This window comes from Pseudorasbora parva, chromosome 18, assembly GCF_024679245.1.
Source record: "Pseudorasbora parva isolate DD20220531a chromosome 18, ASM2467924v1, whole genome shotgun sequence".
NCBI classification, from domain to species: domain Eukaryota; kingdom Metazoa; phylum Chordata; class Actinopteri; order Cypriniformes; family Gobionidae; genus Pseudorasbora; species Pseudorasbora parva.
In genome coordinates this window covers 35,366,467-35,380,217 of record NC_090189.1, presented here as the reverse complement: position 1 = coordinate 35,380,217, position 13,751 = coordinate 35,366,467, and the positions used below count along the sequence as shown (strand labels likewise).

The 13,751-nt window shown below is 42.3% G+C and overlaps 1 protein-coding gene across 2 annotated transcripts; it reads right to left on the bottom strand.

Annotated features, from left to right (window-relative positions):
• Positions 1 to 6,646: 6,646 nt before the first annotated feature.
• Positions 6,647 to 12,023, bottom strand: LOC137046318 (uncharacterized). Of its 2 annotated transcripts, none has more exons than XM_067423474.1 (2): positions 7,299 to 12,023; positions 6,647 to 7,196 (listed from the first exon to the last, which is right to left on the bottom strand). In XM_067423474.1, exon 1 carries the CDS (start codon positions 12,020 to 12,022, stop codon positions 7,319 to 7,321), a length of 4,704 nt encoding a protein of 1,567 aa, XP_067279575.1. In that variant the 5' UTR covers position 12,023; the 3' UTR covers positions 6,647 to 7,196; positions 7,299 to 7,318. The 2 variants fall into 2 exon arrangements, with proteins under 2 accessions (XP_067279575.1, XP_067279576.1); XM_067423475.1 differs by lacking the exon at positions 6,647 to 7,196 and having other exon boundaries at positions 7,327 to 7,390; positions 10,327 to 12,023.
• Positions 12,024 to 13,751: the final 1,728 nt, after the last annotated feature.

Sequence of the window (13,751 nt, the reverse complement as noted above, 5' to 3'; positions counted from 1 at the left end):
TGCAGCCATTTTTGACGTTGTTGTAGTGCAGGCAAGTATTCCTTGAGCCATCTGCACCAAAAGACATCTGCCAAATATTGCACTTGGCGCCATCTGCGTCTGTAAAGGTCTTGTTTTACAAAGGCTCACGGAGGTAGAGTTGGTCCGGAACGGAGCAACAACAGATGATTTGGTGTAAGTGGAAGAGGATCTGATGGGTCGTCTGAGAGTTTAGTAATTGGTCTACCATTGACAATAGACTCAACACAACAAAACAGTGTAGCCAAACCCTCCTCATCTGGTGCTTGCTGTAACAGGACAGTGTTTAAAATGGAACGAACGGTGCGAATTTGTCGCTCCCAAACACCACCCATGTGGGAGGCGGCAGGTGGATTGAAGATCCATTTTACATTGTTCTGTAGCAGGTAATCAGAAATCCTTTGTTGATTCCATTCACTGATGGCTTTCTTCAACTCTCGTAACCCACCGACGAAATTAGTCCCGTTATCTGATCGTATTTCTGTGGGTGAGCCTCTCCTAGCGATAAATCGCTGTAAGGCGTTGATAAAAGAGTCAGTATCGAGAGTGTGCGCAACTTCCAAGTGGATAGCTCTCGTAGTGAGACATGTAAATAAACATCCATACCTCTTAAGCTCACTGCGTGCCTTCTTAACCAAGAATGGCCCGAAGTAGTCTATGCCCACATGAGTGAATGGAGGCTCACCTGGTGTCACTCTAGAGTCAGGTAAGTCTGCCATTTGCTGAGTTTGCGGCTTAGCTCTTAGCTTGCGACACTGTAGACATGACTTGAGAGTTTGGTTAATGATAGCACGTCCCTTCAGAATCCAGAAACGCTGACGAATTTCAGCAAGTACTCGCTCTGGACCTGCATGGCCCAAACGAAGATGGTAGTGACTGATAATCAGATGGGTAACGTGATGATTATTAGGTAGGATCAATGGATGTTTTGCCTCAAAGGGAATAGGGGCATTTGTTAGTCTGCCTCCCACACGAAGGAGTTGGTTTTCATCCTCAAAGGGTTTAAGCTTGAGAAGGGAAGTGGTTTTGGCTTGAGAAGGGCCGAAAGATGCAACTTGTGTGTAATTGAGAATGGCTATCTCTGCTTGTTGGAGCTCACCTACAGTGATGGGGTCGGATAGATGCATACTTATTTTCTTGCGTAACCAAGCTTTGACACGCAACAGAATAGCAGTAGCCCTTTTCAATCGATGCCAACTGGAGTATCGTTCCAGTAGTCTGTCCACTGCATTTTTCATCACTTGATTTGGTTTCATACTAACTGCATAGACCTCTTTGGCTCGTTTAATCTCTGCTTCCTCTGACAAGTCATTTATGATAGGTTGAGCAGGCCAATGTTCCTCATCAAGCTGAAGAAAGTGTGGACCAGATACCCATCGTTCACTTGACAAGATCTCTCCCATAGTCATTCCTTGAGAGACATCATCAGCAGGGTTGGAAGCAGAATCAATGTGTCTCCACTGACCTGGTTCTGAACGCTCATGTATTTTTGAAATACGGTTGGCGACGAACGTCTTGAAACGACAATGCTTGTTATTGATGTACTGAAGTACAATGGTACTGTCTGTCCAAAAGAAAGTCCTTTCAATTGGAATCTCCAAGTGGCACTTGATATGCTGATCCAGCTCTGTAGCAACTACCGCTGCAAGTAGCTCTAGTCGCGGTATGCTAATTGGCTTGATTGGTGCAAGTCTGGCCTTTGACATCACTAACCTACAGGTGTCACCAATCCTGATGTATGAAACCGCACCGTAAGCCAGTTCCGAAGCATCGGAGAAGTGATGGAGCTGGGTCGCTGACAAGCAACTACTGGATGTTGGTTTAAGACATCTTGGAATTGTTAGTGCAGATAACAGAGGCAAGTCGTTTAACCATCTACGCCACTGTGCTGCTATGTCCATGGGTACATCCTGATCCCAGTCGACTTTCATGCGGCACAACTCTTGAAAGATTGCTTTTGCTTTGAGCACAAATGGGCTTGCAAATCCTAAAGGATCATAGATGGAACTGGTTGTGCTCAATACTCCTCTCTTTGTTGCAGGTTTGTCCACTTCCTTGACCTCAAATGTGAAACAATCTCTTTCCACATCCCAGAGGACACCCAGTGTTCGTTCAAATGGCAAATCCTCTTGGTCAAGGTTTACCTCATGTAATGACTTTGACCAATCCTCAGCTGGTATTGATTTCATCACTTCCTTTGAATTGCTTAACCACTTGGTCAATCTAAAGCCTCCACAGGTGAGCAGTTCCCGGAGTTCGGAAGCAAGTTTAATGGCGACCTCCTCTGTTGGTACCGACTTGAGACAATCGTCCACATAGAAATTTCGCTTCACTGTTTCCACAGTGTCATTCGAGAAGTTTCCACGGTTGTCTTCAGCCACTCGTTGCAAGGCAAAATTGGCTGCACTAGGACTCCAGACACCTCCGAAAAGGTGAGCTGTCATGCGATAATGCTTAGGTGGTTTGTCCGGGTCGTTATCTTCCCACCACAGGAAGCGAAGCACATCTCTTTCATCAGATGGTACTCGGACTTGATAAAACATGCTCTCAATGTCCGCATTCAGAGCAACTGGTTCTTGCCTAAACTTGAGAAGAACTCCTAGTAGCTTATTGGTAAAGTCTGGACCTTGGTGAATGTGATCATTCAATGAAGTACTTTGATACCGTGCTGCACAATCAAAGACAATACGAACCTTCCCCGGCTTGCGCGGATGTAGCACCGGATGATGGGGTAGGTACCACACGCAACCATCTTCTCTGTTAATGTCAACGACCTCTTCTGCATATCCTTTCAGCAAAGAGTCGCTAATACCTTCTGTATACTTGTGACGCAAAGTCGGGTCCTTCTTAAGCCTCTTTCCTAGAAGGTCTAATCGATGTTTGGCCATTCTGTAGTTATTGGGCAGTTGTGGTGGATGTTCTTTAAAGGGGATTGGTAGTGTATAATGGCGTTCCTCTTTGAATGCTCGCTTGTTCCATAAATCCACAACTTGCTCGTCGACTACTGACAGTGAGTCACTGTTTATGTGCACTGGATCATCCAGTTTCCAAAATCTTTCAACAGCTTGTTGTAGAGAGTGATCAGCTTGAATGAAATTGGCAGAGATAGATGTTGAACCATCAGCTACTGGTCCATGGAGTGTCCACCCCAGGCCAGTTAGAATTGCGTAAGGTTCGCCTGACTCACCACAGCGTGTCTCACGAGGAGCAAGTATGTCAGGTTGGTCTAGACCTATCAGCAAGTGAACCTCGTCAGCCAGATCAACATCAGGTAAACTTATTTCATCTACAATATCATGTAGGTGTGGCCACTGGAACACTTCATGCTGTGTGACTAGGTTGTCCAGACTTATGTTCAGATGATCCCGGCAAAGCACTCCCTTCATCAGGTATGAGTTCCTTTGTTGAGCATCTTGAACTTGTAGATCCACTGCTAAGGTGACTACGTTGAGATTTTTGGTCTCCATGGTGTTCAATTTAATGTTCATTTTGCGTGACTCCAATTTAAGAGCGTGAACTAGCTTCTTAGAAGCAAATGTCCCATTAGAACCGCTATCAAGCAAAGCAAAGACATTCATGGAGAATCGATTGTGTCTGTCTGAAACCACTACTGGTAAGATGGGAAGTGCAATCTTCTTTTGACTGGCTTCAATGCACTTTCTGGTTGCATGTGCTTGAATGGATTGTGCAGGTTCAGCAGCAGACTCACCTCCAGTAGCTTGATTAGTAGATTGGCTGTCGTCGTTGTTAGAGGCTACAATAGCGGAGTGGAGCCAACTGTTGTGTTTTTTTCCACATCCAGGCACCTTGCATACCCAGCTGCGAGTACAGACCGTGCTGCGATGGCCTTTCATGAAACAGTTGAGGCAGAGTTGTTTTTGTTGAACAAAGGCCAAACGCTCTTGAACAGACAGAGCCCTGAAGGCTTGACACTGGTTCAGAAAGTGTCCGTCAGTGCACTTTGGACACTTAAATCTTGTTGTCTTTGGTGTTACTGATGTGGTGGATTCATTAGTAACTGACACTGTTGCAAATGTCTGCCTTTTCTTATTGAAACTTGACTTGGGACTTGATTTAGAACTTGCTAGAGAAATTCGACTGGCAGGGCTAAGAAGATTCCCGAAGATAGGATCGGCTCTCTTAGCAGCTTCTGATTCAACAAGACTGACTATGTCATCCAACTTTGGCAAACGCCCAGACTTGATGATCTCATAGTTAATTGTGAGCCATCTTTTCTTTATGTCTTCAGGTAGTTTTTCGACAATTTGTAGCAAAGTGCGTCCACCATTCAGCTCTTCCTCACACTTCATTGCCTTTAAAGTGTCTCGGCAGCTGCACAGAATGTCTGCAAAGCTTTGCAGCTGCTTGTTGTCTTTAATGTCTTTGTAGTTAAGCACCTTGTCAACCCATGCTTGTGATATTGCATACGGATTGCCAAAACGTCTCTTTAGAATAGCCATGGCTTCCACATAGCCCAGGCTAGAGTTGGGGTTGTACAAGCAATGTGAGATGGCATCTCTTGCTTGGCCGACAGTGTACTGATGCAGTCGAGTAAGTTTCTCTTGATCTGGCACTGTCTCTTTATCAATCACAGAGGAGAACAATCTCATGAACTGCCAGTACTTTAAAGGTTCTCCATCGAACTTGATGATGTCAACAGGTGGTAGATGCATGGAATCAATGTGTGACTGATATTGTTGCCTTGACAGCTCTAGTAGCTGGCCTAAAGAATTCTCGTTCATTCCTGAGAGTGAGGAACGAAAGTTAAGGGATGGGTTACCTGAAACAGAAGTTGAAAAGTCTTTATTTATTGTTGTTAACTCAGCTTTTCGATGTTTTTCCTCCATCTCAGCGTCTTTGAGTTTCAGTAAGCTTTTCAGTCCATCCATTTCAAATTCTGCATGCTGAAGTTGTAATTTAAACTCTGCACACAGGCGTTCTTCTTGTTGAGCAATAAGCATGGAGAATTCTTTCTTTTCTTTCTCTCTTAGATTTTGTAACCCTTGAAGCTGGGTAGATAGCTGGTCTACAGAAGACATTGGAGGTTTAACAGCTTCATCAAGCATTGACTTGTCATCTTGGAAATGAGCATCTGCAGATTCTATGTTTGGATCCTCCATTGATGATTTAAAATCCTCTAGCCAGCTCAAGACTGTGGGCTGCAAGTCTTGAACATCACGCAGGACTGACGTTAAATAGCCCTTAGAAGCATCAAGGTCATCATCATCTTCTAATGTTTTATGGTACATACCATGAATCTCATGAAACCGCATAACAGCCTCATCCAAAGCAGCGAGTTTCATCTCCACCTCTTTGGGCTGGTTACAGTCCATAGCAGTTGTGATCTGTGTCATCAAACGTGTCACTGCAGCCTTTGCACATCCACGTTGACGCTTGATACACTTTGGTTGTTCATCAGGAGTAAATCTTGTTTCTGAATCTTTGTCCATGTTGTCATCAATCTTCTTAATTCCTCGTGTTTGACTTTAATGTTATCGATGAAATGATAACATTAATCTGGATGTTGTTTTTTGACTTTTATTCCTCTTGTGTAGAACTCACACTGTACACATTTGGTCGTTATTATTGTAGTTTACTTGTAGTTGAGTATTTACATGTGGGTGTGTGTGTGGTCAAACTGCAACACAAAATAATTCACAATTATCATCTGGTAATGTTCACTTCACCAAATATGTTTCTGTTGTAACATCAGCTTTGCGTACTATGCATTACATTTTGTTAATCAACTAAATGCAACATATGTAACAAGCAACATAACAGTAAATGTTTACACCAATAAAGCAAAAGTATAACTTTAGGCGCTAATCGCTAATAGCGATCTACAGAGTGATAAACAAACCATCACATACTTAAACAACAAAACATTACTCACCACGCTGGGAATATATAGTCAGATTAGTTTTATCTGGGATTAAGAGTTCAAATCTGCATTTTGAGATCAACATGACTTTCTAGCTCAGCTCTCACTCAGTTCAGTTTTTTTTTTTCCTGCGCCTCTTCCTCGGCGATCACATGAGCCGACCGAAACAACATCCTTAAAGGGGCAGCACCCAACACATATGGAACCCATTCATAACTAATGAAGAATTACCAAATAGTTCTCAAGAAGTTACTTAGAACCTGGAACAGTATTCTAAAGTGAAAACAAACCCATTCATAATTAATGAAGAATTACCAAATAGTTCTCAAGTAGTTACTTAGAACCTGGAACAGTATTCTAAAGTGAAAACAAACCCATTCATAATTATTGAAGAATTACCAAATAGTTCTCATGGAGTTACTTAGAACCTGGAACAGTATTCTAAAGTGAAAACATAAGGAACCCATTCATAATTAATGAAGACTTACCAAATAGTTAAATAATTAAGCCTAACTACTATTAATACAGTACTAATAAAGGAAATTTGACCCTCTATTCTAAAGTGAAAGTTTCATCCTCATTAATTATGACACTTATTGAATGATATTTAAGTTTACTAACCAGAATAAGCCACTAATTAAGCCTAACTACCATTAATACAGTACTGTTACGGCCCATCATCAAGAAATAGCTCGTTATTGTTAGCAAACAATTAAAGGAAATGGACCGAACATATAAATAACCCACAGACACGAGATCACGGTTTAAGACGCCCAAGCGCCTACATTTACTGATCAACAAAAATAAGTGAATACAACCTGTATCAACAAAACATGGCTCAACAAACAGAAATAAATAAACAATAGTAAGCTGGTAGCGCAGCTAAGGAAACAGACCCCTGCCTACACCTGGTCTTACCAGCAGTTCTTACCTGGCTCGCGATAAAAGAACAGGTGAGTCTTCCGGGCATCTGCTTCCCTCGCTATTCTAACTAAATAACAAAACGTGAACTATTAAACAAAAAAACCACTACCAGTTACCAAAATAAGAAAAGTAACAAATAACAATTAATACAAAACTATTCCAAAGACCAACATAAACACAACTAAACTAGAATATAACAGAAAGGCGAAGCTCTCAAGGTGAAACGGGAGCGGCGTCGAGAGACGATGGGACGTAGATGGAGAGAGGATGAGACGCCCGCCATTGTCCCGACCGACGGCTTATATCCGGAATCCCGGATGAGGTCACGGAATTCCGTTAATAGGGAATTACCCCACACAAGGCCACCTAGAGGCTACAAACAAGAAAATTTACACAGAGCCCGTAACATAACACCCTCCCCCTTAAGTGAATAAATTGTAGGAATTAAAAAAGTATATGAAATAAACGATCTTACCTCATACAACTACAATTTATTCAAACACGTGATAAAGCGTCAGCAATGATGTTATCCTTACCACGAATGTGCCGAATGTCCACTTCAAAAGTCTGTAAAAACAAACTCCAACGCATCAACCGTTGGTTGTTATTTTTCATTCGACTCAAAAAAACGAGAGGGTTGTGATCTGTGTAGACAATTAAGGGATGTGAAACGGAACCAATATAAACATCGAAATGTTGAATGGCAAGGATCAGGGCGAGCGCTTCCTTTTCAATAGTGGAGTAACATCGCTGATGTTTATTAAATTTGCGCGAGAAATAGCAAACAGGATGTTCAACACCATCTTGATCTCGTTGAAGCAATACAGCTCCAGCACCTGTGTCACTTGCATCAACAGCAAGACAAAACGGAGTGGAAAAATCAGGAGCAGACAAAACAGGGGAATTAATCAGAAGAGCTTTGACTCTTTCAAAACTCATCTGACACTCGTTAGACCATTGAAATGGTACTTTAGGGCTGAGTAAATCAGTCAAAGGCGAAGCAACCGCAGAAAAATTCTTGCAAAAATTTCTGTAGTACCCAACCATGCCTAAGAAACGACGAAGGTCGCGGCGCGTTTTGGGCACAGGAAAATTAGTAATGGCTTCAACCTTAGATTCGACCGGTCGAACTTGTCCCCCACCAACAATCTTACCTAAATAGGTTACGGTTGCTCGGCCGAATTCACATTTCGCCAAGTTAACCGTAAGGTTAGCACGAGATAGACGACTGAACAAGTTCTCAATTTGTTCTAGATGTTCAGACCAAGACGCGCTGTAAATAACCAGATCATCCAAATACGCTTCTACATTGCGCATGCCTTCGATGACACGATTGACTAACCTCTGAAAGGTTGCCGGGGCATTTCGCAATCCAAAAGCCATTACGGTGTAATGCAGAAAATAATCTGGTGTTACGAATGCACTTATTTCTTTTGCGCGCTCTGACAAAGGCACCTGCCAGTAACCCTTGAGCAGATCGATCTTCGTTACAAAAGCAGCATTTCCAACACGATCCACACAGTCCTCCATACGAGGTAATGGATAACTGTCTGGTTTCGTTACCGAATTAACGCGTCTAAAATCAGTACAAAAACGAAACGTACCGTCGGATTTTTTTACCAGCAAACAGGGTGAGCTCCAGGGACTAAAGCTTGGCTCTGCGATGTTATTTTCAAGCATGAAGGCCACCTCTTTCTGCAACTGGGTTCTCTTCTCAGGACTTACACGATACGCATGTTGTTTAATTGGTAACGAATTACCAACATCAATATCATGTTCGATCAAAGTAGTACGAGAAGGAACATCAGAAAATAAATTACCGTACGTCCGAATGATTTTAGTCATGTCATCTCGTTCAACAGCAATTAAATGTGAGAGATACGAGTCAAGGTGCTGAATTATCTTAGAATTATTCAACCTTCCCGCCACCAGTTCTGTAGAAGGAAACTCAATGTCATCTTCTAGAGTAGATGGAACATCAGCAACAGAACACAATGGACGGGTCAAAGGTTCAGCACTGGACAGCGCATGCCCTTGGGTCACTGAAGAATCTGTGGATGCAACAATTAACACAGCCGACTTTCCAGACGAATCTGGAGGTCTCTCTATGTACGGCTTTAACATGTTAATGTGACACAAACGAGACTTCTTCCTTCGATCAGATGTTGCAATCACATAGTCAAGCTCACTCACCTTCTCTTTCACATGGTAAGGACCATAGTAGCGAGCTTGTAGGGCAGACCCAGGGGTTGGCATCAACACTAGCACCTTGTCACCAGGGACAAAACTACGACACTTAGCACCACGATCAAAACGTTCTTTCATTTGTCGTTGTGAAGTCTTCAAATTCTGTTTGGCCAACTCACATGCACGGTGCAATTTAAAACGAAACTCAGAGACATAATCAAGAATGTTAATTGGACTCACGTCACTAGTCCAATGATCTTTGATCAGTTTCAACGGGCCACGGACAATATGCCCGAACACCAGCTCAGCCGGACTAAAACCCAATGACTCCTGCACAACCTCCCTCACTGCAAACATAACCATAGGTACTCCCTCATCCCAGTCTTTTTGAAATTCCAGACAGAATGCACGCAGCATCGATTTCAAAGTCTGGTGGAATCTTTCGAGAGCTCCCTGGCTTTCTGGGTGGTAACAACTTGATGTGCAGTGTTTAATATGCAACTGATCCAGAGCTTGTTTAAAAACGCGTGACATAAAATTCGTACCCTGATCTGACTGAATAGTACGTGGAAGACCAAATAATGAGAAAAACTTAATAAGAGACTTCACAATTACGGGTGCTGTAATTTTCCGCAGAGGAATTGCCTCTGGAAAACGGGTTGAAGTACACATGATGGTGAGCAAATACTGATTACCCGACTTTGTACGAGGCAAAGGACCGACACAATCCACCATCACCCGCTCAAACGGTTCACCAACAGCTGGAATTGGATGTAATGGGGCAGATGGAATTTTCTGGTTTGGTTTGCCAATCTTTTGACACACGTGACAACTTCGGCAATAATTTGCCACATCATTTTTCAAGCCCGGCCAGAAAAAATTTCGGAGTACACGATCGTAGGTTTTATTAACTCCTAAATGACCGGCAAAAGGAATATCGTGCGCTAGTCGCAAAATTTCTAAGCGATATGAGGAAGGAACTACCACCTGCTTGACGATTTGCCACTCATCATCAGCAGAGGCAGTTAACGGTCTCCATTTCCTCATAAGCACACCGTCTTCTACAAAGTATCCTTGAGATACATGCTCGAGTTGCTCATCTGGAACAACAAAATCGAAGAGGGATGACAGTTTATTATCATTCCTCTGCTCAACAATGAGCTGCTCGCGTGACAGAGACAATTCACCAAGCCCAATTAAATGTTCATCTCCTTTAGAAACGGCGATGCCTAAACCGTCAGTAGAGTGTGAACACTCAACGTCACGAAAATCAGAATTAGAGAGGAACGTATCGTTCAAATCAAAATCCCACTCACCTTCTGACTTGCCAAGTGTTTTATCTGTAAGTCTCTGTGTCATAGCGCGAGTAACAGCACACGATGGAAATACCTCAGGGTATTTCTGAGCCAACTCATCAGGAGAACAGCAAGGAAGAGGAACATCTGTTACCTCCGGGCTGGCAAAAACTTTTCCTCCCGCTAAGTCATTCCCTAAAATAAACGTGACATCTCGAACGGGAAGACATGGTCGTACACCAACAATAACACGGCCAACAACAAGGGAAGACTCGATTTCAATTTCGTGCAAAGGCACGTTCACAAAGCCCATTTCAAAACCCTGCACCAAGACACTGGAGCCGATAGAGCTTTCACTAGATAAGGGCAATATTCCTTCTAGAATAAAACTCTGTGCAGCACCGGTATCACGAAGCATCCTGACAGATTTACGCGAGCTAACGTCACCTGCCAAAGACACAAATCCGTCCATTAAGAACGGCACATACCCCTGATCTTTACACATGTCAGCTTGAGAAGCCGACAACTCCAGTCCTTCTAACTGAGGCGAGGACGTCATCAATAAACCTACAGGTTTAGGGACATTTTTCTTTTTGAGCACAGCGCACTCAGAAATAATATGCCCACGTTTCCTGCAATAAAAACAGACAGGTGAGGACGAAGACTTCTCCGCCACTGTTTCAGCAGGCGGAGCGCGATCAAAGTTACGTTTAAACGATCTAAAACTGTTGCTAACAGATGGAGATTTCAGTGCTAAACTAAACACATTCTTATGTGTAAGCACATACTCATCCGCTAATGCAGCAGCAGCGTAACTTTTTAGAACTTTCTGCTCATTGATGTACGTGGCAACGCGTTCTGGTAGGCAGTTCTTAAATTCTTCTAAAAGAATCAGTTCGCGGAGCTCTTCAAAAGTTTTCACTTTCATCGATGAACACCAACGATCAAACAATGATTCCTTCTCACGAACGAATTCAACGTAAGTCTCGTCAGTTTTTCGATGATTGCGAAACTTCTGGCGATATGCCTCAGGGACTAATTCATAGACCCTAAGAACAGCTGCCTTTACGTGTTCGTATTCCAGAGACTCTTCGACTGACAAAGAAGAATAAGCTTCCTGAGCTTTACCCACAAAAACACACTGGAGTAACATGGGCCAAAATGTTTGCGGCCATTTCATGTTCGTGGCAACACGTTCAAAAAGAGCAAAAAACTTGTCTACCTCTTGTTCTCGGAAAGGAGGAACAATGCGAATGTTACGACTCACGTCAAAAACGGGAACATCTGTTACTCCCCTCTCACGAGCTTTTAACTCAAGTTCTTTAAGTCGACAAGCCTGTTCCATTTCAAGCTTTTTCAGCTCTAATTCATGTCTCTCACGCTCTCTTTGTCTCTCTCTCTCACGTTCCCATTCTTCTCTCTCTTTTAACAAAACTCTGTCGTGCTCTTCAGCTTGCAGTTCAAGTTTTTTAATCTGCAATGCAAGATCTCCTGAACTAACCTCAGCCAATTCAGGATTCTCTGTCAATTTTTCCTCTTCACCAAAGACGCCCTGATTATATAACGAATCAGCAAGCAAGAGTTGCAGTTCACGTTTAGACATAGTACTACGAAAACTGACCCCATAATGAGCAGCAATTTTCATAAGGTCTACTCTATTGATCTGAACCAACTCACTTCGCGTCGGATCCGCAATAAATTTCGTTAAATCAAACATGATATCGATTAACGTCTAATAGGATTAGAGAAAAAAATAAAATAAAGAGTACCACACGAGCCAAAACAAATCAAGTATCTGTGATGAAGTTACTAAGTAACGAATTCAAAGCGCGCAGGCAGATCAACGATCAAACGAAGCTGCGCGAAAACAAAGCACTATCAGGATCTTTTAGATCTTTTCAGATCGTTCAAATCCTGGACGAGCCCCCAAATATGTTACGGCCCATCATCAAGAAATAGCTCGTTATTGTTAGCAAACAATTAAAGGAAATGGACCGAACATATAAATAACCCACAGACACGAGATCACGGTTTAAGACGCCCAAGCGCCTACATTTACTGATCAACAAAAATAAGTGAATACAACCTGTATCAACAAAACATGGCTCAACAAACAGAAATAAATAAACAATAGTAAGCTGGTAGCGCAGCTAAGGAAACAGACCCCTGCCTACACCTGGTCTTACCAGCAGTTCTTACCTGGCTCGCGATAAAAGAACAGGTGAGTCTTCCGGGCATCTGCTTCCCTCGCTATTCTAACTAAATAACAAAACGTGAACTATTAAACAAAAAAACCACTACCAGTTACCAAAATAAGAAAAGTAACAAATAACAATTAATACAAAACTATTCCAAAGACCAACATAAACACAACTAAACTAGAATATAACAGAAAGGCGAAGCTCTCAAGGTGAAACGGGAGCGGCGTCGAGAGACGATGGGACGTAGATGGAGAGAGGATGAGACGCCCGCCATTGTCCCGACCGACGGCTTATATCCGGAATCCCGGATGAGGTCACGGAATTCCGTTAATAGGGAATTACCCCACACAAGGCCACCTAGAGGCTACAAACAAGAAAATTTACACAGAGCCCGTAACATAACAAGTACTAATAAAGGAAATTTGACCCTCTATTCTAAAGATAAGCTCTTATTGTTTAGCAGTTATGTGTATTTTTAGGTGTGGTTCTACGTGAATCTAATACGTAAAACATTAAAAGCAATAAACATTCTGCTGCACACTCAGTTCAAAGGATTTACATTAAACAAACTACACCCTAAAACCCTAAAATGAAAAAGATTTCTGTAATCATTTAACCATTATTTATCAAGTAATACTTATGTTGCTTGCCATGGGCCACAATGACACAATGAAAGTACACCAAAACGCAACATAAATTCACAAAAGACACTAATTTAATTTGTTCGGTGTAATCCACATCTTTAGAATCCATACGAGGAACTTCTTTATCCAGCGTTCTCCATCTTTCTCTTCAACAGCGACCGTAAACAAATCCCGCGCTCCATCTTTCTCTTCAACAGCGACCGTAAACAAAACCTGCGCTGGTTCGGAATTCAAACATTGCGTTTTACGGCAGTGATATCAAACGCTCATTGGCTCTCGCCTGCTTCGTCACAGATTGTGACCAGCCGTGTTTTAGTTTTTAGTCTGTGGTGAATGAGAAACGCGCACGCCTTCAAATAGTGGGATTATGTTTAAATTAAATAACTTAAATTTTCTGTAACGTTACCTCATACAAAGCTATATCACCAGAGATGACTTCGACTGCAACACATCGTCACTCGGACTACTATTGGTACCGCTTTTGCCATTTTCACAATAAAGAAATGATTGTGATTACACTTTTGTTAGTTATGTTTTTCTTCATATATTTTCACTTTAAAAAAATCATTATGTGTATGTTTAGAGGTTTGAGTGAGATTAG

Excerpts from the sequence above, each read along its gene's own strand:
- LOC137046318 (XM_067423474.1), bottom strand. The coding sequence starts at position 12,022 with ATGTTTGATTTAACGAAATTTATTGCGGATCCGACGCGAAGTGAGTTG.